We start from the raw sequence: 25,000 nt of genomic DNA on the forward strand, positions 1-25,000 counted from the left end.
GAACAATCCTTTTTGTTCAACTTCCAACATTATTGGCTCTTTTGGTATTTCACACACATTAGTGAAACTATGTGAATAGAAGTACATTTTCCTGTTGAATTAAACAATCCAATCAAATCAGGTGTATCTTGTGTATCTTTGTATGTATACAAGATACGTCTGATCCGATTGGATTTTTTAATTCAACAGGAAAATGTACTTCTATTCACATAGTTTCACTAATGTGTGTGAAATACCAAAAGAGCCAATAATGCTGGAAGTTGAACAAAAAGGATTGTTCACCACAATGCTTAAAATGACTTGAAGTTTCAAAGGGCTGTAGTTTTGCAACGATTAGTTATACAGATATACTATTTAAGATCTATGCATGGATTTGGTCTACAAACACCTGTGATTTTTTTCAGATTTTTTCGGAGAGGGTCACCTGCCAAATTGCACTGAAATTGGGTGATTTGACACGGAATGACCCACATGCACACGCACACACACACACACACACACGCACACACACACATACGGCCAGCCTGACTGACCTTGACCCACTATTCTACTGAGTGCTGAAGTAATCCATCAGAGGCTCGGCTGGCAAACATTCATTATAGGGAAACGCCTCTGTATCACACAAACACACACACGCAAGCGCACACATGCTCTCTCTCACACAAACACAGACACAAGACAAACATAATCACAGTGAATGCTTGCAGTCATACCCATGCATATTGCATGTGAGAGTGCCTGCTTAATTGTGCACATAAACACACACACACACACACACACACACACACACACACTATATGCATGAACATATATAGATGCATATGTCCTCACACCTAACACACACACACACTTATAGGGAAGTCCCTATATTTCTGTTAGAACATTAAGGTAACATTTACGATGTACAGTATACACACACTCACTCACTCACTCACTCACTCACTCACACACACACTCTCTCTCTCTCTCTCTCTCAAACACACACACATATTTATTATCAGGAGATGGAGGGAACCATTTCCACTGTCAGGCACGCATCCAATCGCACAGACACTCTCCCTAACACACACACACACACACACACACACACACACACACACACACACACACACACACACACACACACACACACACACCACACAAAGCACAGCTGTCCGAGGGGGATTGTGTTATATCTATCTCCTGGATCACAGAGACACAGAATGTGTTATTTTTGCTGCTTCACTGTGCCTCTCTGAACTCCTCCACCTATAGTTACCTACAGTGCCTGTGTCTTGCAGTGTCTGTCGTTGGTATCTCAGTGAGTCAATCAATCAATCAATCAATAAATCAATCAATCAATCATTTAATGTATCAGTCAATGTATCTATCTGTCTCTGTTTTTTGCATGCCTCAGTCAATAGATTGTTTAATCAATCAGCTAATTGGTTAATCAGTCTATCTTTCAGCTTATGTTATCTGTATACCTATATTTCTCTATATCTGTCAGTCATTGTCCCTCCATCTTTCTGTGTGTCTATCAGTCTATCTGCTCTCTCTCTCTCTATCTGCGCTCTCTCTCTCTCTCTCTCTCTCTCTCTCTCTCTCTCTCTCTCTCTCTCTCTCTGCCTCTGGCGTTTTGAGTATGTAACACACTGGCTGTGATTGGGGTTGCAGGAGGAACTGTATCAGGATGCCAGCGGACACAGCAAGGGCAAACCAGCTGTATGCTGCAACCCCCCCGGCCCTCTCCCTATCTGCACCTGATAACCCCCTCCACCCTGCACATGCACACACACACACACACACACACACACACACACACACACTATGTCACTTCTACATCAGCGACACCACCTGCAATCCCCTCCATTCACCCGTCGACTTGCTTCTGCCAAAGACAGAAATGCTTTTCAAGAACCCAGGATGGGGTTGGAGGACAGAGGGTTTGGGGATGGGGGGGGTGGGGGGCGTGGGGTGCAAGTGGATTTATGCAACAGCCTCACAATAAGTGGGACGCCATCGAACCAAACGGCTCCACTGTGCATCGCGCCTTCAGTCTGTTTGTTAGTCAGACGCCCACTTGATCCCAGTTCCCTCCTTTTTAAATTTCGCTGGATGGAGAGAGAAATGCAGGATGATACGGTACAAGCAGCAAAAGAAGAATATATTTTCCTCCTTCTCCTTCAGTGGTTTCTTATCACTCTCTTATCTGACAGCACACTCTCTCTCTCTCTCTCTATCTCGCTATGTGTGTGTGTGACGATAGAAGAGCTCAACTGAACAGACGCCCAGCAGCTTTGGCTCTCCGTGTACCATCACACAAAATGGCGCCTGTCCAAAGCCCTCCATCAGAGGGCCCATTTCAAAAGCAGAATCTTAATTATTCACAGGCTAATTAGTGTGCAGTGGCGGTTGCATAAGAGAGGTTGCGGATGGGGCAGGGCCCGAGCTGAAAGGAGAGGAAACTGCCAGTTAACGCGCATCTTTTTTCCCCTTTCTTTTTCTTCTTCCTCTCTCTTCCTCTTTCACTCCTCTCCTCTAGCGCAGCATCTTGAAGTGGGGGAAAGAGAAAAGAAAGAGGAAATGAGAACGTTTGAAAACTGCTAAGGGAAGACTCGGCTCTCCGCTCCGAATGAGCAAACGTCTGGAATGTGATGGCCAATGTGATGAAATGATTAAATACTTAATGAAGGAGTTTACTCATCTCTCTCTCTCTCTCTCTCTCTCTCTCTCTCTCTCTCTCTCTCTCTCTCCTTTAAATCTCCCTTGCTGATTCTCTTGGTTGGGTAGCAACAGTAGGCCAACACAAACACTAGGACAGTGATGTTTGTGTTGCTGGTTGCTGCTAGGTTATCGGAGCGTGCAGGGTGGGCTCTGGCCATGCTGAGATTTGGGAGGGTATGCTCTCATCTGGCTTGTCTGTAGTGATTACTCTGCGGTGGGTGTGTGTTGGCTTGGGCTGCTCTTGTATGTGTTCTGGGAGACCATATGGAGAATTAGGGTTGATAGGAGGATGGCAAAAGTGATGATGATTATGATGATGATGATGATAAAGATGTAGCCGCTATTGCCATCATGCGTCACTCTGTGTTTCTACATTTTGTTTGTTTGACAGAAAGACAGCAGACGGTAGTTGTCTAAGGCAGCCTTAACAGATTTACACACACACACACGCACACACACACATGGACCAACTAAAGAATAAAATATAAAGAGAAAGAGAGTGAGGATAGTTGCTATGGAGACAGAGGAGAGATCATCCCACTCGTACAACTTTGTTTGTCAAACTTTTTTTTCCACGCTGTTAGCAGCTTTGGGTTGAGAATTCAGACAGCTTTCATCAGCGTAATTATGTTTGAAGGTCAAGTACAAATTTTGGGAAAGGCTTTGAGTGATAGCAAGATGATGACTATGATGGTGCTGTCACAGCTGCTGAAGATAATAAGCAGCTACAGTATGTGTATCAGATCCTGTACAACTGCATGATGTACTGAAAGTACTGGGTGACAGTATAATGTTATTATGTTCTAAAACAGACTGCAGTATTGCATTATAACAGGACAATTCTTTTGTAGTATGGTGGTTTTGAGAAGTGGTATGTCAATCCCAGTGTATGATTTGCATAGCATCCTCAACATCACAAACTAAAGATTCCACGGTGAGTCAACCCGATGGCTTATGCAACCCTGCCAGAATATTAGCACATCAGTTGCAGTGATGGGTGAATTTGCTGTGCTTGTCTGCCTGGTCTGGTGGGGCTGAAGGGCTGTAACGGGATCAAACCAAAGGTGACCGCATGGTCGGGCGTCTACTGACACGGGATCAGACCAAAGGTGACTGGCATGGTCAGGCGTCTACTGACACGGGATAAGACCAAAGGTGACCGCATTGTCGGGCGTCTACTGACACGGGATCAGACCAAAGGTGACCGCATGGTCAGGCGTCTACTGACACGGGATCAGACCAATGGTGACTGGCATGGCCGCGTCTACTGATGCCTGCGGCATTGCAGCTGATCGGTTGTCAGATGCGGCCTCACTCCCGGCTTGTCAGAATGAGGCGTCTGCGTCGGGGCGCCCCTCAGTCACAAAGGCTTAAGGGCCATTCACACCAAGAACGATATCTGTAACGATAACTATAACCATGACGATAAAAGCGTCAACACTGACCAACGATACCAAATAACCAAGTAAAGTCTCTTCTTGTGGTAATGAATGTGATGGCTAAAATGTGATGGGTTCTGATTGGCTGTTAGCTTTTTATTGTTCTCAAAATTGCTCTGAAAGTGATCCCCAACGATATCGTTCTTCATGTCGTTATCGTTATAGTTTATGTGTGAATGTCGTCATTCATATTAACGAGAACGATATTTGTTATAGTTATCGTTATCGTTCTTGGTGTGAATGGCCCTTAAGTCAGCCACAAAGACAGTCTCAAGTTAGGGTTCTGTCCTCCCCCGTCCTTCCTCAAAACTCTCTCTCTTCCTCAAAACTCGCTTCTCCCCTGACAACTTTTGGAAGTCGGTCATTGATGCATACCTTCCTTTGGTCTTCGCTCTCAGATGTGACTCAGTTGATCAGCTTCTTTGGTACAGGCGAGTGGACAGAGGGTCATTGGCTGTCTGACTCAGTGGATCTGTGACGGTCGTTTTGGCCAGATATGCATCCGAGCCTGTCCATCTTCTGTGGCCAAAGAACAGAGTGACCTCTGTCTTGTCGTTTAAATTCTGGTCTTGCACTCCTTTTTCAGCTCCTGTTGGTGAGATCGCGATTGATGTTGACACACATACTGTATGCAGCACGGTCACACACACAAACACACACACACCTACACACACCCACACACGCACACAGATAGCTTCCGGCATCACCATGGCAACAGGACACTGTCATACTGTGGATTTTAGAGAAATGGAGCCCAACCCATCCCTACCACGAAAAACAACACTACCCCTGTGCATCCCTCTCATTGATGAGGGAATGAGAACTACAGTACCCCTCTGTATCTCTCTCATTGATGAGGAAATGAGAACTACCCCTCTGTATCTCTCTCATTGATGAGGAAATGAGAACTACCCCTCTGTATCTCTCTCATTGATGAGGAAATGAGAACTACCCCTCTGTATCTCCCTCTGTATCTCTCTCATTGATGAGGAAATGAGAACTACCCCTCTGTATCTCCCTCATTGATGAGGGAATGAGAACTACCCCTCTGTATCTCTCTCATTGATGAGGAAATGAGAACTACCCCTCTGTATCTCTCTCATTGATGAGGAAATGAGAACTACCCCTCTGTATCTCCCTCTGTATCTCTCTCATTGATGAGGAAATGAGAACTACCCCTCTGTATCTCCCTCATTGATGAGGAAATGAGAACTACCCCCTGCTTCAGTTTCAATGTTGAGGGAATGAGAACTACCCCCTGTATCACTCTCAGTGATGAGGGAACGGTCAGAGAAAAACCTCTGATCTAGTCTGGTCCAAGTTGACCAGACAAGGAGTTTTCCTCTATTGTGGTTGTAGTTCTTAGTTGTATCCTCCATTCACAGATAGCAAGCAGTGCCACTTTGTCATAATGCAGTGATAGAGTTTTTTTTCTTGAAGGGCAGTGCGTGTGTGTGTGTGTGTGCGTGTGCATGTGTGTGTGTGTGTGTGAGTGTGGGTGTGATCAGATGAACATCTGTTCGACTTGCAGTATGTCTCCCTGGCTGCTTCTCTTTGTCTCACTCTGTCTTTGACTCTCTTCTTTAATTCTTCTTTTTCTTTTTCATTTCATTCGCAACTCTCTGTGTCCAGCTTTGTTGGATAGTGCCATTCCAGTGTGTTCCTCCTAAAACAGGAAAACCTGACTTGCATAATTTTCCACGGAAAACTCCTAAAGGTTTCCAAAATCCAATATAGCAACGAATGGAAAACAGACAAAAAAAGAAAAACACAAAACTATGCCACTTGTGTCTAGTTTAGTCAGTCGTGAGGAGGTGTCAGCCACGGCAGTTGTGTAACGGTGCCAAGGACTCTGGGGAGAAAGATGTCCAGTGATGGAAAATAGAACCGAGGGGTGGAAAATGGAAGGGAGGGTGTCGCACTGGACTTTGCTGTTATGGTTGCCATGGATACGCTTTATGTAGGCCACCCCTCTTAAGACACACCTGTATGGAGGACCACAGGTGTCACTTAAATGGCAAATGAAGTTGTACACATTAAAGTTCTTTTAAGGCATTCTTTTTCAAATGATTTGGCAAATGGATTTGGCCAATTTGGAAAAATATTCCTTTTTAAATCCCTATACATTTTTTCAATAAAGTATTTATTGATAATTTAATAATTGATTTACAAAATACTTTTTGTAAAAAACTTTTTGTACTGTTTATAATGGCAAATCAACCAACTTCATTTGCCATTTAAGTGACACCTGTGGTCCTCCATACACCTGGGCCTCCCTAGGGGAATGTCAGGAGTCAGGCGACCAGGCTGGCCCCAACAACCCCCCTAGTCTGTGGACAGGAGGGAAGGCTCTCAAGCCCGTGTCAGCTGGTCTGATGAGGCCTTGCTCTGATACTTCATTAGCAGGAGATGTGGGGTGGTCTGCAGCTGACCTCATAAGGGCTTTTAAGGTCGTGGAAGCGAGTGCTCAGCATCGGCAGCCAATGGGAGACCAAGATGGTGGGAGATAGGAGACAGGGGGTGATCCAGTCCCTCACTCTCTCCTTCCTCTTTTTCTCTTTTTTTTTCTCCTCCTCACTTTTCTGAGTTCTCTTTATCTCCCTTCTCTCCGCCTATATTTTATGATTCAGTCTCTGTTGCTGTCTTTCCCCCATAGTCTTTCCCACATAGTCTTTCCCACATAGTCTTTCCCACATAGTCTTTCCCCCATAGTCTTTCCCACATAGTCTTTCCCACATAGTCTTTGCACTCGGTTGTCTCTCCCTCTCTTTCTCTCTGTCTGTCCTTTCTCTCTATCCTTCTCTCCCCCCCTTTTCTCTTTCTCCTCCTCTATCTTGTCATTCTCTCCCTCCCATCTGTGTTTCCGTTGTGTGATTAGGGACTTAAAAACTTACACACACACACACACACACACACAGTGGAGGCATACCAGGGGTTCTGTGGCGTGTGTCCCCGCAAGTCTCATGACCAGTGGCAGAGACTCATCATTTCCGTCAGCCAGAACACACATCGGTTTGGGGTGTTGAAGGGTCGGGGTGGGAGGAGCGCATGTGTTTGTATGTGTAGTTGGTAGCAGAGGGCTGAGTGACACCTCTAACTTAATTCCCATCTCTCCATCTACTACCCCCCACACACACACACACACACACACACACACACACACACACACACACACACACACACACACACACACACACACACAATCCCCTCTCAATGGCCTTAGATAACAAGAGAGCCTTCAGTTCACCACTGGAAAATCAATTAAAGTTCACTGGCCCCTCCAGTCTGGGTGTTGGGAGAGTTTGTTGGGTGGGGTGGGGGGGTCGGGGGGCATCATGGGGCGCCCCTGAGCTTATCACCTATGGGCTCGCCACTCCTCTCTTTCCCTTCCACAAATGACTCGCTGTTGCCATGGAGGCAGGAAGCCTGGACAGCCACACACACACACACACACACACTGTGTGTGTGTAAAGGTCAGTGGTCAGGGCAGCGGGGGCAGTGGTGTGACGGCAGCAGAGGGGCTATTCCCGTCCTGACAGCAGCGCTCAGGAATGGGGGCTCAGGTGACGAGCCTGCAGACACACACATACACACACACACACACTGCACAAACATACACATGCTACACTATGCATGCACACACACACACACACACACACCCACACACACACACACACACACAGTACACAAACACACACACACACACACACACACTGTTCATGGCATGCATACATACACACACTTACAGACCTACACACACACACACACACTCATGCTCAAACATGCATACAAACAAACACATACCCGAACTGACTCAGGCATGTATGCATGCATACACACATGCCGTCATACACACATGCATTCACACATCATATTTACACTCACATTTACATACACACATGCCGTCATACACACATGCATTCACACATCATATTTACACTCACATTTACATACACTCACTCATCATTACTCATTTTTGCATGTAGACACACACACACACACACATTGTCCACACGCTGTACACACACTACACACGCACACTCTTACTTAACACACGCTCTCTGGCATTCCGGAGGCTCCCTCCCTTGCCGGCGTCAGCGGGAGAATCCGACGGAAACAATGTGAGGCGCGTGGAGACTGGGGCCAGCAGCATTCCTGCCCCTCAAGGGGGGGCAACACCAGGGGTGTAGGGGTGGGGGGGTTGAGGGTGAGGGCTTCAGAAATATCTGCCCCGCTTTCATCACCGCACTCCATCTCTCCAAAGCCACAACCCATACACACATGTACACACACGCACACACACACACACACACACACACACACACACACACACACACACACACACACACACACATTTCAATGTCGTTAACAAACTGTAAAATGCATATTATATTCTTACTGTATCAGATCAAAGGCATTTATTGTGGTGTTATCTGTTTTGTGGTTGATCATGTGTTAGTGATGGGTGTTAGGTCAGAGGTGGAGGTGAGTCGAGGTTGTTTACGTGTGTGTGTGTGTGTGTGTGTGTTGTCTTGCGTAACTGAATAAGGTTATCTGATCTGGTGTTCCCTGTCATGAGCTGGAACCATAAACAAATGGCCACTGAGGCCGTGTCAGCAGCTGACACTCCTTCTGCCTCTTTCATCTCTCTGTCTCTTTTTCCCCAGGCTCATCCCTCTCTCTTGTCCTCACCTCTGGGAATCACTCTTTTTCTCTCCCTCCCTACCTCTCTCTCTCTCTCCCTCCCTCTCTCTCTTTCTCCCTCTCTCTCTCCCTCCCTCTCTCTCTCTTTCTCCCTCTCTCTCTATGAAGTGTATCTGTTTCTCACTAAGTATGATGTTTCTTTTGGGAATCTTTCTCCCTCTCTTCACATGACTCTTATTCTGGTCATCCACTGGGACTCTCACTTTCTTTTTCCCCCTCTCCCTCTCTCCCTCTCTTGCTCTCTCTCTTGTTCTCTCTTTCTCCCTTTCTCTTAGTCCTTGTTGGGGATCTTGTCTGTTCGGGGGCTCGTCTGTCTCCAGTCTTGGCATTAGTGGCCATGAAATGGGTTATGTGTGCTACTGTGTCTTCCTTGTAGGCTGGGTGCCATGGTGCTGCCTATGCCACACACCATAGCAACAACACCTCCACACACACACACACACATACACACACACACACACACACACACACACACACACACACACACACACACACACACTCACCCATGCATTTATGTCCACATGGAGAAAAGTGGTGCAGGGACACATATTAAAGATGCAATACCAGTGTATCACTCAATAAGCATAATACTCAGTTCTTATGGGTATAAATAACAATGTTTCCGCCACGGCTGCCAATACACACACACACACACACGCACACACATAAAAAACATCAACCTCCCACCCAAACACAACCACTTACAGCCCACTTTAGAAATAGTAAGACACGTTTTGGCCACACAGGGCAGCAACCTTAACCGAGGACGAGACCCGTTCAGCCAGAACCTCCAAGTCAGGAACCGGCTTGCTTCGTCCCCAAGAGCTTTATGCGGAGCGTGAAATAGGAAAGTGGGCGTAGAGTGAGATCTCAGGTACGGCTTCCTGGTGGCCTTAAATAGAAAGGCCTCAGGTCTTTCAGCAGACCAGTGCTGTCATATCTGCACCCAGGCCCGTTATATACTCTGCCACAGGTACTCATCCAGAGGCACAAGCAGCCATGCAACGGCACGGCCCACTTGTCCTCGTATAGCAAATAGTGTGACGCCATTTCATCTGCGTGGCGCACACACACAGCAGCCGGCTCTGCTCTGGCCCTGTTCTGTCCCTGTTCTGACCTCGTTCTGGCTCCGTTCTGACACCGTTCTGACACCGTTCTGGCACCGGTCTGGCCCTGTTCTGGCTCCGTTCTGGCCCTGTTCTGGCTCCGTTCTGGCTCTGATCCGTCTGGAAAGTAATTCACTGTTTGGTGTTTGCTGCGTTGCTCCCCTGCTTGTCCTCTCTGTGTGATTTAAATTCAGGGGTCATATTGAGAGAGGGTGTGGTGCCCTCTCCTACACACACACACACACACACACACACATGTGCATACTTACACACACACACACACTCTCTCTCACACACACACACCTCCCCTTGTTAAGCATCTCGTTAAGATGGCGTGTTTAATTAGCCAGGGGTTGCAGGTGATAATGAGTGTTAGTCACTGTGTTTAAAAAAAGTGTAGAAGCAGCAGGCTGTGTTACAGGAAACCTAGCGCCTCCTCCACTCCAGCTTCTTGAACTTCTCTTTCCCCTCTCTCTCTCTCTCTCTCTCTCTTGATCTCTCACCCTTCACTTTCTTTCCTTTTCTTTCTCTCACGTTGTCTCACTGTCACACATTTGATCTGGCTGTTAGTTTCTCACTCTTTCCCTTACACAGACACACACACACATACAGTACTCGCACACAGTGTCACAGGTGTGACTTGCTGTTTCTTTTTAATTATTTGAATTCTGAGACCTCACACAGTTATTTTTGGGCATCAGGTCTGTGAACATCGACCATCGAGCGCACTCCTCCTGTCTGAGGGAGGACATTTTGCCGAGGTGTTTGGAACCTTGTCATATTAAAGCCATGCCAATCTCTTAAGGTATTGGTTTCAGTGATAATCATGACATCTTCAGCATCAGTCGAAGGATACAAGTGGCTCCCCAGGGGAGCTTTAACAGATGCAGGAGGGTGAAGGGAATATTTTGTATTCATATTTTATGTGAATGGTTTAATGATTCAAGTCTTTATGACTTGAAGACTGTATAGTTCTTATGGTCATTTGTGATTGTGTACCCATGTGTACCCTGTGTGTGTGTCTTTGGTCTGTATGCAGTGTATCCATTGTTTATGCCTTTTGCCCATCACCAAGGTGTGAATGTTTGTAGAACAGCATGTGTCCAAGCCTCTGAAGGACTTCCCAGGAAAGGGGGTAGTTTTAATTAAAAGATAATAGAAGCTGACCAGACCTGATGAAGGCCTAATCCTCATCCTCCCTTTCTATTGCATATTCAAACTGGGTTGGACCTAGAGGTCACTCCTTCTTTGTGTGTAACTTTAAATATGGTCTCTGTTAGTCAGAGAAGTTAGAAGAGAATATTGAGAATCTGGTGAAACCCATGATGGGGTGACACAAACATGTACTTTTCTCCCTTGAGGGGCACTAGGCCCCTCATTGAAAAGAATAAAGCCTGGATTCTGACCTGCATCGTCCTGATTAAGTCTCAAGAGAAATATGGTAGTAAAAAATATACCATCAAGGGGTAGATTATTGTTAGTGATCTATGCAATGAGACTGTACAATGAAAGGTGTAATTTTGGCCTCTCAACTGCTTTCTGCTGAAGAACTGGTATGTCTAGTTTCCTCTGTCTCCCCACTGTAGATCTAAATGCATTAAAAATCCTTTCCTGTCATCTTCAAATGAGAACATTTAGAGGAGAACCCTGTACAAGTGAACTTTTTCTTTGTCCAGGATGTTGTTGAGTGGTATGTCAGACACAACCCACAGTCTGTTCACTGGCATTCGCCTGAAGAAGAGAGAAGTGATGTACAAAGTCAGAGGAGGTACTTCATCAATATTCATGACTTGTCAACTTAGTGCATTGAATTTAAATAATTTGTCATTAGTTTTGTTCTTGTATTCTTTTTAAGTCAGGTGTTTGTCTTTCACATAACCATAGCAACAGCACCGTTGCCTTAGGCACAGGTTCGGATCTGTGATTTAATCTCGAGGATTAATATATCCTCTCTGCTGCAGCTTTGTGCTAACTGTCACCTTGATTTGAAGAAGTCCTCTCCTCTCTCGTCTGTGTTTAAGTAGCTGTGCTGAGCGCAAGCTAAATTTGGAGATTAAAGACGAGCTCTCGGAAAGCAAACGCAGCGCAATGGCAGAGAAATACCTTTCTGTACACCATCTCCCAGACGCATTTTCACACAAAGACATTCTGTAGGGTCCTCAGCTATGCTTCCCTCACAGTCTTAAAATGGCTCCTCTCTCTCTCTCTCTCTCTCTCTCTCTCTCTCTCTCTCTTGTTATCTTTATCTCTGTGTGCTTTTCTTTCTCTGTCTGCCCCTCTCCCTGCTTCTCTCTCTGTCTACAAACCCCCCCCCCCCCCACCCCAAGATGGAGTGAGTTTCTGAAGGCACCTGGAGCCTGCTCCAACTCAAGCCTTAAACCTCCTGAGCCTCTCTTATCCCGAGTGTCCTTCAGTGTGTGTTAATGTGAAGTTCAGTATCACTGTGGACTTCTCAGTTTAGTATTACATATTTCACAAGACGGGCTTCAGTGATGCCAATGTGCTATCCCCCTGTATCATAAGGTGCTTTTCATTCTAACCCACCATGAAAGTAAATGTTACTACTACAAGTGAGTATTAGACAAGTAAAGTGTCCACCTGTTTGTGAAGAAGTGTAGTGTTTTAAAGGTTTAAGTTGTGTAGTGTTTTAAAGGTACATGATGTAAAGTAAGGGTCAGAGCTTTCCTGTCTTTTCTTGTCAGTTTCCTGTCTTTCCTGAGAGTGGCCTGTCAGAGAGTCTGTGAGGGATCCCTGTGGCGTTGCCTTTTCCCTTCTCCGTCTTCATTAATCACTGCCATGCGGGCGCGGGCACGGACTCCAGGGACAACCTGGCAACCCCTGTCACGGGCGGCCGTGACAAAGGCCGCAGTGGGGCTTAATTGAAAATCCGATTTTTAGATCATCGATCATTGTAAGCCGCTGTAGAGCATCTGGGCTGTCGATGATGCCGCATTCATTACTCGGGATCCTCTGCGGAAGGACCGTGGTCACAGGGCTGTGTGTGTGTGTGTGTCTGTGTGTGTGTGTGTGTCTGTGTGTGTGTGTGTGTGTGTGTGTGTGTGTGTGTGTGTGTGTGTGTGTGTGTGTGTGTGTGTGTGTGTGTGTGTGTGTGTGTGGTCCTGAGGTCCTGAGTAGCCGTTTTTCTAATGTGGCTCCTGGATGCTGGCGAGCTGCCTGTAGTAGAGGACAAAACTGAAGGTCTGGCCGCGGCCTGGGCTGGACTGCAGGACTGGCACAGGTTTGTGGTCTGTACTGTGCAAGGGCTTAAACTGCGTCCCACAGACAAGCCTCCAGCACCCTCTTGCACCCTCTCCCTCCTCCTAAGCACCCTGTGCTGGACTGTTCCTCTGTCACAGACACCCAGAGTCCATTCTCAAGGAGCAGTATTTATGCTTTGTGAAATGTTCATGCTTTTAAAAAGAGAGGGGGTGGGGGCAGATGCCACACAAGGAGCCCTCATTGATTGGCAGGCCAGTTAGCCGTCCACTCATCCAAAAGTGACCAGAGTTCATGGAAGGCTCAGATTAATAGCAGATCATGTTGATGCAGTCAGTCTTCCCCATTAGTCTCAGCATAAACACAAGAGTCAGGATGTCAGGGTCAATTTAAGAGCTCGAGTGTTTTTCATGGTAACAGGAAAACAGTTTGTTCCTTCAGATTCAGGCACACTCTCGTGTTTTCTCATGATGTGTGCTCGCCTGTGTGTGTGTGCCAAAGATGACCCATTCTAATTTTACTGAGGGTAACACACCCAGGCCTTAGTTCTCTGACCTCAGGTTTGTGGTCAGCTAGTTATGGATCAGATCAGGGGTCTTGTTCTTGCTTTGCTACTTCCTTTTTTCTCAAATGTCCAGCCCCTAATTGGAGGGAAGAGTTTCCTAGTCCCTGGTCTCCTCTGTCCAAATGCCCTACAGTACAGGCCCTCCTACATACAGAGAACAACCAGGGTTTTACGGCTCAGCATTTTAGTAATAGTTTGTTTGGTTTGCTCCAGAAGGTAGATCATCAGAAATACAAATGTGTAATTAGAAATATCGTTTTTTTTTTACACTCGATCCAGGAGCCACAGAGATATAATAATTGTAAATCTTCATACTTGAATAGCTATCATTTAATTATCCCCCTTCACACCCATTTCTGAGTTTTGGCCTGAGATACCTGTGCAGGTGTGCATGTGTGTCGAAGTGACTGGGTCTCCTCAAGCGTGTCCTGTCGGTTGTGTTGGGCAGGTTGTGGGAACAGCTCCATGAGTGTGGACATGTACCGGGCCGGCTTCAGCTCCATCACCAACATCGACTACTCCTCGGTCTGCATCGACACCATGGCGCAGCGCCACGCCGACTGTGCGGGCATGAGCTGGCTCTGCATGGACGCGCGGAGGCTGGACTTTGCCGACGGCTCGTTCGACGTGGTGCTGGAGAAAGGCACGCTGGATGCCATGCTTGTGGACGAGAAGGACCCCTGGAGGGTGTCCGAGGAGACTGCCCGAATGATGCACCAGGTCCTGAAAGAGGTGAGAGGAAGTTGTGTGTGTGTGTGTGTGTGTGTGTGTGTGTGTGTGTGTGTGTGTGTGTGTGTGTGTGTTTCTCTGCCTGTCTGAGTGTGTGTATGTGTGTGTTTTTTAACCAACATTGGAGGGGACAAGGCAATCTAGATAATCTAGATTTCCTCACTCATAGGCAAATCTTCACTTTTATTGCATTTGTGCAAATCGATAGACGGTCACTATCAGTTCTTCTAGATTTTAGTAAAGCTATAACTAAAACCCCCTTTTATCTTTGTCTTTAGCCATTGTCATTTAGCACAGCACTATAATAGCATGCAGGATTACACTTTGCTCCAGATGTGGGATTATCCTAAATGGTCCTGCTGGTTTCTGGTGCTGGATTATGACCATGAGAATGTGCTCCTATGCTTTGCTACTGATCCCTTTTCATTTGTCTGTGAGCATACGTCCGTCATCTAACTCAGGTCCCTTAAACAAAGCAATCAGTAGTGTTGTGTTTCTGTTTGGACGTTCGTTAATCTCCACTGAAGGAGACATATTTCCAAATTTTATTTTATATTGTCATATATACCGGTATATATATGTGTGTATATGTGTGTATATGACAAAATAGAATTGGAACGAACTTCCAACCAGAAACAGAACACTACTGATATATACATATTTCCGGACTCATTTAAAAGCTATACGTTTTCGTGGTTTCCTGGGCCATTTATCCAAATCTTATGGTGAGGTAGCAGGTGAAGCAAATCTGTCTGGGCCATTTTGTGGGCCCTCAGTGGACAGGGAGATCTCCAGGCCTGGCTTCAGACTCGGCCGGCCCTCCAGCCGTCAGGCGGCCGCCAGGGCAGATCACTGGTGGGAAAAAGAGCATCAGCGAGGTGGCTAATCCAGCCGGACGGCCTCACTTGTTCCATGGAAAAAGGAGAGCAGAGCCAGAGGATGGGAGGGAGAGGGAGCACACACACATACACATACACACAGGGGTAATTATGTGGAAAGGGTCTAAGGCTCCGTGAGGGCGTGCTGTGTGTTGATTTAAGGGGCGTGGGGGGAGATTGTGATATTGCTTTGGTTTCTAATTGCACCCCGGTGCCACGCGGAAAGCATCAGATTTAAACAGACTTATTGTTTGTGTATGTGCCTGTACACTTTTTTGTGTGTGTGTGTGTGTGTTTGTTTGTTTGTTTGTTTGTGTGTGTGTGTGTGTGTGTGTGTGTGTGTGTGTGTGTGTGTGTGTGTGTGTGTGTGTGTGTGTGTGTGTGTGAGTGTGAGTGTGAGTGTGAGTGTGAGTGTGAGTGTGAGTGTGAGTGTGAGTGTGAGTGTGAGTGTGAGTGTGTGTGAGTGTGTGTGTGTGTGTGTGCCTCATGTGCTAGCATGTGTGTGTATTTAGTGATGGGGAGGGAGTTATCTTATAACGGTGAGATGTAATTGTCTACCCCCCCTCCACTCCCCCACCACCAGCATTCGGAACATTCATCAGCCAATCAATAAGTCCCCAGCCTAAATAAATGATATCTCTGACAATGGCAGAGGCTAGGGAACACGACACCCTTTTGTATGCTTTATAAAACAGCCCACAGGATCAGGCTTCAGCTAGTGGCTGATTGGCACTCTGTTCCAGAACTGCTTGAGCGACAGGAGGGTCAGGTTCACAATTACACACACACACACACACACACACACACACACACACACACACACACACATACAAATACGCACACACACGCATACAAAAACATGCGTGCGCACACACACACACACATACAAACACGCACATACACACACGTACAAACACATGAGTGCGCGCACACATACACACACATACACACACACACACACACACACACACACACACACACACACAGAGAGAGAGGAAGAGAGAGTACATTTGTAAAAGCACAGAGCCACCTGGTAATACATTTATGCAGTGCATTTGCTTGAGAGACATTTTTGCACATACTCATCACGTACCACAAGCTTTCAAAAATAAATTGAGCAGCACAATCCCCTTTAAAAACAAATGCTGAGCAGGAATGAGGTTTCTGATTGGCTCTGACTCTGCTTCCTCAATAAGAATACCAGAAGCTCTTTCCCCTTTACCAGCAAGGAAAGAACCAAGAGGTTATTGTGAGGACTTGAGTGAAAGAAAAAAAAACTTTGTGTGTGTGTGCGTATGCGTGCGGGTGTGTGTGCATGCACGTGTTTGTGTGTGTATGTGTGTGTCAGTGAGCATTTATTTGTTTTCTCTAGGCTTTTTGCTATATGAAGCGACAGTTGGTGTATTAAGATGGGATGAGGGCTCTGGTACTGCGAAACAGATGGAGAGAATAGTCATCTTCTCTCTCTCTCTCTCTCTCTCTCTCTGTTCTCCTGAAAACTTAATCAAAACTTCCCTTATTCCTCTGAGGTATCAAGTGGTAGATCTCTTTACCACTCATTTTCCCTCCCTCCCTCCCTCTCTTCTTTTCCCTCTTTAATTCCTTTATATTGAACCCTGGAGACTGCTACTCGCTCACTAGCCTGCATGTCAGATGCAGTGATGTCTCCTTCCAGCGTGTTGAAGGCCAATGACAGTGCAGCACCGTTGAATGGCGATCACTGAGATAGATACTGAGATAGATAGATAGATAGATAGATAGATAGATAGATAGATAGATCTGTGTGCATTGTAAGGTGCTCTAAGAGAGTGAGTGTCATGGTGAAGGTGCAAAAAGTAGTCCAACAGTGCAAGAATAAGGTCTAGAGACCAGCATAAATAAATATGGACAAACAAGAGAGTAGAGGTCTGCACTCCCGCAGTAGACCCGCGGGACCCGACGCAAAAGAGTGCGGCGTGGGACAAGTTTTGAAAGCTCTTTGCGGGAGCGGGCGGGATGAGAGAGGTGCGTTCGCGGGTGCGGGACAAACCGATGATTCACTGCACTCCCGCAAATTAAATATGTGCGTAAAATTAAATATGGAAATGAAGTAGTGTTCATAACTATAGTTCAGCTGGATGTTCTGTTAGGCAGCATTAAAAAACGGGGTTTAAGCATAACTGATGGATAGCAGGCCTATAGCCTATATTGTCGTTTACTTGGGTTCAATTTGTTCCTGCTGCTCATTGTCAAAACTCGAAATCGAAAGCATGACAGAGGAAGAGGGCACCAGGCTAGGCCTACTTCAGTTGTTAGCTTACATTCAGAACCAAGAAACTGACATCTGGAGTCTTTCTCAGGTGTGTGTGCTCCTTTTGTGAGACAGAAAGAAAAGCTGAATAGGCTATCCCTCCTGCATGCGGGCTTTAGCGGGCAGGAGCGGGACATCATGTTACAGATGCAGGCGGGAGGGACTAAAAATTACACATTAATGCGGGAGCGGGCGGGAGCGGTCAGGCGCGGAAATGAAAAATCAGTCCCGCGCAGACCTCTACAAGAGAGTAATGTATAATGTAGACAAGGTAGTATAAAAACTATATCAGTGCAAGAATAGGTTGAGGTAATAGGGTTACAGCCATTCAGTATTGTAGCAGAAGCCATTGGTAGTACAACAAAAAACACAACAAAACATTAGGCTGTGGACAGTAGTAAAACAGTAGTAAAACAATAGTGGACAGTCAGTACCCAAACATGGAGAGGGTGGAGAGGCAGTGAGACTATGCAGAGAAGTCTATCTCTCCTCTTCCCTATAGTGAAGCATTGAACAGTTCAATGGCCCTGGGGACAAATTACTTCCTCAGCCTGTCAGTTGTGCATGGCAGTGGGCGAAGTCTCCAGCTGATCAAGCTCTTTTGCTTTATAATAGTGCAGTGGATTGGATGACATTCATTGTCCAAGATGTTGATCAGTTTGCTCAGGGTCCTTTTATCTGATATTGAAGTGATGCACTCCAGTTTGGTTCCCACGACAGAGCCAGCTTTCCTTACTAGCCTGTCTAGTCGCCCAGCATCCTTCTTCTTTGTGCTTCCTCCCCAGCATACCACAGCATAGAAGAGGACGCTGGCAACAACAGACTGGTAAAACATCCTGAGGAGCTTACTGCAGACATTGAAGGACCGCAGCCTCCTCAGGAAGTACAGCCTGCTCTGCCCTTTCTTGTAGAGTGCTTCGGTATTTGCAGACCAGTCCAGTTTATTGTCCAGTTGTAAGCCCAGATACTTGTAGGTATTTGCCACTTCCACATTGACCCTATCAATGGAGACTGGTAGCAGAGCAGGCTTAGACCTGCGGAAATCCACCACCATCTCCTTGGTCTTCGAAGTGTTGAGTTGGAGGTGGTTGAGTTTGCACCACTGCACATAGTTCTCCACCAGGCTTCTGTATTCATCCTCCTGCCCATCCCTGATACACCCCACAATTGCAGTATCATCCGAAAACTTCTGCATGTTGCATGACTCAGTATTGTAGCAGAAGGCAGATGTGTAGAGGGTGAACAGGACTGGAGAGAGCACAGTTCCCTGTGGAGCTCCGGTGCTGCTGATCACAGTGTCTGAGAGATGTTGCTCCTGCCACACTAACATTGAAGTAGACTTAGTTGATAGTTAAGTATACTATTAGTTTCTGTGGGTAGATGTGCTAATGGACAGGAACATGCTGAGTTCTAAGGGGAAGAACAGTATGTGTTCAGTGTCTAATAACAGTGTGTGTTCAGTGTCTAAGAACAGTGTGTGTTCAGTGTCTAATAACTGTGTGTTCGTGTCTAAGAACAGTGTGTGCTCTACTCTAAAGCCCCTAGGTGCTCCATCCATATACAGTTGGAATTGCAAACATTTGAACACTCCATGTGTAACTAGATGTACCGCAGAGCGGTACAAAATATGACCGCCGCCCAGTCCAGCACATTTTTTCCACAAAAATAAATCACGCTGAAAGGCCTATATGATTCTAACTGTGTCACTAAATTGCATTATCCACACTCAATTCTCACTGGTATCTGCTAGACAACAAGTACCAAAACATGATTAGTTCATAGATTTCACATGTAAAATTCATTTTATACAACTCCACCCCCATCTTGCCTGTTCATAATTCTGAGAAATTCTTGAATTGTGTGCATGTGTGCGTGCACACGTTTATGTTTATGTGTGTGGGTGTGTGGGTGTGTGTGTGTGTGTGTGTGTGTGTGTGCGTGTGTGCGTGCTTGTGTGTTTGTCTGCGTATGTGTGTTTGTGCATGTGCATGCATGCGTACATATGTCTACTGTGTGAGTATGTGTCATACGTATGATTACTGTGAATGTATGTGTGTGCGTGTGTATCTGTTTATGCACATGTGAGCACATGGAATGGGTTAACATGACCCCTGGAGGCAAACAATACAGAAAAAATTGGTCATCCTAGGCCCTACGGTTCTCAAGATATTCACAGAAAACTGTGTCTGCCCTACCCTCCTTTCGGGGGGTCCAGTCCAGCGGGGGGGCTACAGATCAAAACGAAAAACGATGGTTCCATGCTATCCATGTGGGGTTACATGCTCACCAAGTTTCGTGTACCCCGGTCTTTCAGTGTCCCAGGAATCCTTGTTGGTGTACGGTCACTAAATGTACACATAAATCATTTTATTGTAAGGCCCCCCATGAACGAAAGTTCACAAAACTTGGCATGCATTCGGAAGGTGTCAAAATGATCCTACACTTTCAATTTCGTGCAGTTTTGACCATGTCAGCCAGAGATATTGTGATGAAAACACCTAATTTTTTGCTTCTTAATTTTTAAATAGGTGGCGCTATACATGGTAATGGGATGCTTCGCTGCGCGGCGGTCATAATTATTAGAGTAACTCAGTTAGTATGAAGTGTGCAACAGTGTGTGTGTGTGTGTGTGTGTGTGTGTGTTTGGTGTGAGCCTTGCAAGACTCTCAGTCAGTTATTATGACCGCCGCGCAGCGAAGCGGCGGTTATATAGGTTTAGTCAGATTATTTTTTTTTTTCTTTTTCGCATGTCCAAATTTCCGTCAAGGATTCCCGGGACACTGAGTGGATAATGCAATTTAGTGACACAGTTAGAATCATATGGGCCTTTCAGCGTGATTTATTTTTGTGGAAAAAATGTGCTGGACTGGGCGGCGGTCATATTTTGTACCGCTCTGCGGTACATCTAGTTCAGTACTGCTCCCGTTGGCGGGCAGAGAGAGAGTGAACAAGAGAGAGCGAGAAAGAGAGAGAGACTAGTAATGGCTGTGAGAGTAGAGAGATTGTTCCGGAAGACATAGCCCAAATGACAGGGCTTTGTGTGTGTGTGTGTGTGTGTGTGTGAATGGACATGTGTGATGGTATTTGTGCGTGTGTGTGTGTGTGTGTTTGAGAGAGGGAAAGAGAGAGAGGACATGTATATTTCAGCCCTTTCTTCTAAGTGATCATACTGAAACAGTCTCTCCATTTCCCCTTCCTGGCCTCATGCATTATTACACAGCCAGTCTGAGCCCACACAATGAATAGGATTGTCTGTCTCTACCTGGCATGGCTGTGTGTGTGTGTGTGTGTGTGTGTGTGTGTGTGTGTGTGTGTGTGTGTGTGTGTGTGTGTGTGTGTGTGTGTGTGTGTGTGTGTGTGTGTGTGTGTGTGTGTGTGTGTGTGTGTGTGTGTGTGTGTGTGTGTGTGTGTGTGTGTGTGTGTGTGTGTGTGTGTGTGTGTGTGTGTGTGTGTGTGTGTGACACTAAGGTAGGAAGATATTCACATTTGCTTGAAAACCTTTCCCATGCTTCATACATACAGTACAGCACACATCACATGTACGCAGCACTATGTTGCAACACAAGTGCACTCCATCCATTCACCACTACCTCACATGAGTCCCACACACCCATCCATCTCCACAACACACACACACACACACGTCTGAAAACCAACAGCACCGCGGCCCTGGAGCTCCACGCATGATTTGCAGCTGTCTTCAAGTTATTCTTGATTGTGTTCAAACAAGTGAGCCCAGTGCTAGAGCTAGCTTCCTCTGCTGTGTGTGTGTGTGTGTGTGTGTGTGTGTGTGTGTGTGTGTGTGTGTGTGTGTGTGTGTGTGTGTTTGCGTGTGCGCGTGAGTGTGCGCGTGTGTGTGACCAGGGTAGTGAGGGTGGTATGGGAAATAGCAAGCCTTCAGATCTTTTTTTTTTACTTCCTTTGGCTGTTTGATTGTTCATGGGCGCAAGACTTAATTGAGACACACACACACACACACACACACACACACACACACACACACACACACACACACACACACACACAGATTCCCTGTGTGAATCTGTTCCCTATAGACTACAGACACCTATAGTGTCCATTAGCTGCAGATGGCTCAGGTGCTGGAGGGGAAGGTGGAGGAGATGGAGGGAGGGAGAGAGTGATAGGACTGAGAGAGGGCGGAATGAGACAGGTAGACAGAGGTGAAAGAAAAAGAGAGAGGGAGGTGTAGAGTTAGGGAGTGTGTGTGTGTGTGTGTGAGAGAGCGAGAGAGAGAGAGAACGAGGTACAGGAAGAGAAAGTTTGCTGCTGTTTATCAACAAAGTCTGAGGCAAATGTGGGTGTAAGTTCTTCAGTTATGGAGAATGGAGGCTTTAACTGCAAGTACAATGAGGCTGGGAGAGGAGAGAATAAGAGAGAGAGAGAGGAGGAAGGAAAGAGAGGTCTAGAGAGGAGGAGAGAGATACCGCAAGGAGCAGTAGAAAGTGTTAGTGTGAAATCATGTGGCAAGAGAGAGGAGGATGGAGTAGTCTGAGATAAACAGATAGTGAGGATTTGGAGAGAAGGAGAAAAACAGAGATGTAGGGAGGGAGAGAAATGTTGAGTGAGCGAGAGAGAGAGAAAGGGGAGCAGGGAAAACGGAAGAGAGAGAAGGGAGTAAATGGATCAAGAGAGACAGATAGAAAGGGTTGAGAAAAGAGAGAGAGAGAGAGAGAAATAGAGCAGGAGAGACAGAAAGCAAGACTGACAGAAAGCTAATGAGCATTGCAGCAGGGGAGAGGAGAGCGTTGATGGAGAGAGGGAGGAAAGGGGAGAGATGAAGAGAAAGAAGAGAAAGAAGAAAGAAGTAAAGAGAGAGAATAAGAGAAGCAGTGCAGTGTGCACCTTAATCAGAAGTCTATTTTGACTGTGTTTTTTTCCACAATGAAAATAAACGACCTAGCAAATGGAGAGAAAGAGGGACACAGAGGGAAAATGGAGAGAGAGAGAGAGAAAGAGGGATACAGAGGGAAAATGGAGAGAGAGAGAGAAGAAGGAATACAGAGGGTAAATTAACAAGTACTGTAGGACATTTGTTAAGGGCAGATATCAAGCCATCAGACCTTTTTTGAACTAGCTTTGGCTATTTTGTGGCTCAGTCTTAATTGTGTTAATTACCACTCACACACACACACACACTCTCTCACACACACACTGAGAAACAGAAACACATACACAAACACGCACACACACACACTCTATGTTGGCTTGGTGTTTCAAGTAAAACATACACACATACACACAAATATTATTGCCCCCCCCCACACACACACGCATACAGTCACAGTAACACCCGCCAGTCACAGTAACACTGTGTGTGCTTGACAAGACTACCTGTGGAGCACACACAGAGGAGGAAGCTCCCCAACACACACACTACATATACAAACACACACACTACGTACACAAACACACACATACACACACAGTGAAAATACCACCATTTCAGACACTCACTCACACACACACTGGGAGTGTCGGTGTCAGCAGAGCGAGGTGTGACATTTATTTTGCAGCTCGACACGCTCTATGAATCACCGCCACCACCGTTGCCTGGGCAACGCGGCGGCGAGCGGTACTGATGTGCCTGAGTGGCCGCCTCCTCCTCTCTGCCTCCTGCCAACCATTAGCAGCGCTTACACCAAACAGCTGCTGTCAATCACACACACACACACACACACACACACACACACACTCACACTCTCACACAGTTTAATGACATTACAAGTAGTGAGTGGTGAGCAGGGGGCTGCAGGTTCAGCACTCAGCCCTACTTATCATTGTGTGGCTGCACGGCGTCCCTTCCCTTTAATGCATGTTTACAGACCCATTATTATCATTGTGTGGCCGCACGGCGTCCCTTCCCTTTAATGCATGTTTAAAGACCCATTATTATCGTTGTGTGGCCGCACGGCGTCCCTTTCCTTTAATAAATGTTTACAGGCCCATTATTAGTTACTGATGGACACCCATCGCCACTCCATTCACAGAGAGCCGCCGACCCAGTGTGATACACACTGTGGCTGATCGTCTACGCGCGTGTGTGTGTGCGTGTGCGTGTGCGTGTGCGTGTGTGTGTGTGTGCGTGCGTGCGTGTGTTAACTGTGTTTGTGTTTGTCTGCTTGTCATGCACACAGCAGCCCGAGCCTTCAAACACGCATCCATACATGTGACCTCAAAGCAAACACTCACTCGTACACAGATGCATGCGCAGACACACACCCGTAACACTCACTTACACTCGGTACGCGGCTCCACGTGCATTGCATGAATACACACACACACATGCATGAATACACACAGACACACACACAGTTTAGATACTTTATTCAATTCCACATTAAAAGTAAATTTTCATTAGGAATCAAATGTTTTGAATGATCAAACAGATTAAACCACATCAGCACATTGTTATGTATGACAATACAATCTCAGGGGTACAGAAAACATCTCCTTTTCCAAATAAACATGCTTCCTATAATGGCTGAAATTGAGCAGTACTTTACCAATTGTTTGGCTCTTGTTTTAAATAGCCCCCCAATACAAAGTCCCCGGGTCGCCAGCCTGTGTACATGCCCTAGACTACCAAACACTAGCACAATAAGCTGGCATCTGTAGCCAAGGTTTTCGATGGTAGATATTAATGATTGATATTTTACAGTCTTAGAAAGGTAAGAGTCCTCCATAAACAGATGAAATGCACATGCTACTTCAAATAGCTTAACTGTTCTGGAATGCTGAGATATGACAACAATATCTGGTGTATTTGGTATTCCTACAAAAGGGTTTGCAGGTGAGTTAAACCAATCAGACTGTACAGTAGTGTTTTTATAGAGCTTTTCATCAGCCACACACACACACCCACACACACACACACACACACACACACACACACACACACACACACACACACACACACACACACACACACACACACACACACACACACATACATACACCCTTACTCCAGCATGCATCATACATACTGTACATGGACACACACACTTACACATGCACCCATAAGATGCATACTGTACAGTGTATGCCCGGAACTGCTCGACACAGAAGCACAAGCTTGATCCTCAGCCTGCTTTGACATGTACAGTACATGCCAGCAAAAAGAGTTGTCTGTGCAGCCACCTGCAGATCTGTGATCAAACTTAACAAATGCAGAAAACACGCGTTTGTGATACACACATACATTACTGCACTGACACCAACTCTTTATCCTTTACACACACACACACACACACACACACAAACACACACACACCTATGCAGTGAATGTCCCGACTCATATACATGATTGGCAGGCGCACACATACACACACACACACACGCACAGAGTG

The 25,000-nt window shown here is 46.2% G+C and overlaps 1 protein-coding gene across 1 annotated transcript in view; it reads left to right on the forward strand.

Moving 5' to 3' along the window:
• Positions 1-25,000, forward strand: part of ece2a (endothelin converting enzyme 2a) — a 148,129-nt gene that overhangs the window by 68,849 nt on the left and 54,280 nt on the right. Inside the window, exon 3 of the mRNA XM_076295929.1 lies at positions 14,185-14,468. Coding sequence (XP_076152044.1) covers positions 14,185-14,468 — 284 coding nt within the window. The remainder of the gene's footprint in view (positions 1-14,184; positions 14,469-25,000) is intronic.

The sequence above is a fragment of the Alosa pseudoharengus genome, unplaced genomic scaffold, assembly GCF_046254945.1.
Source record: "Alosa pseudoharengus isolate Yale_2024_CS ecotype anadromous, Long Island Sound unplaced genomic scaffold, YU_APseudo_1.1 YU_APseudo_1.1_scf_2, whole genome shotgun sequence".
Lineage (NCBI taxonomy): Eukaryota > Metazoa > Chordata > Actinopteri > Clupeiformes > Clupeidae > Alosa > Alosa pseudoharengus.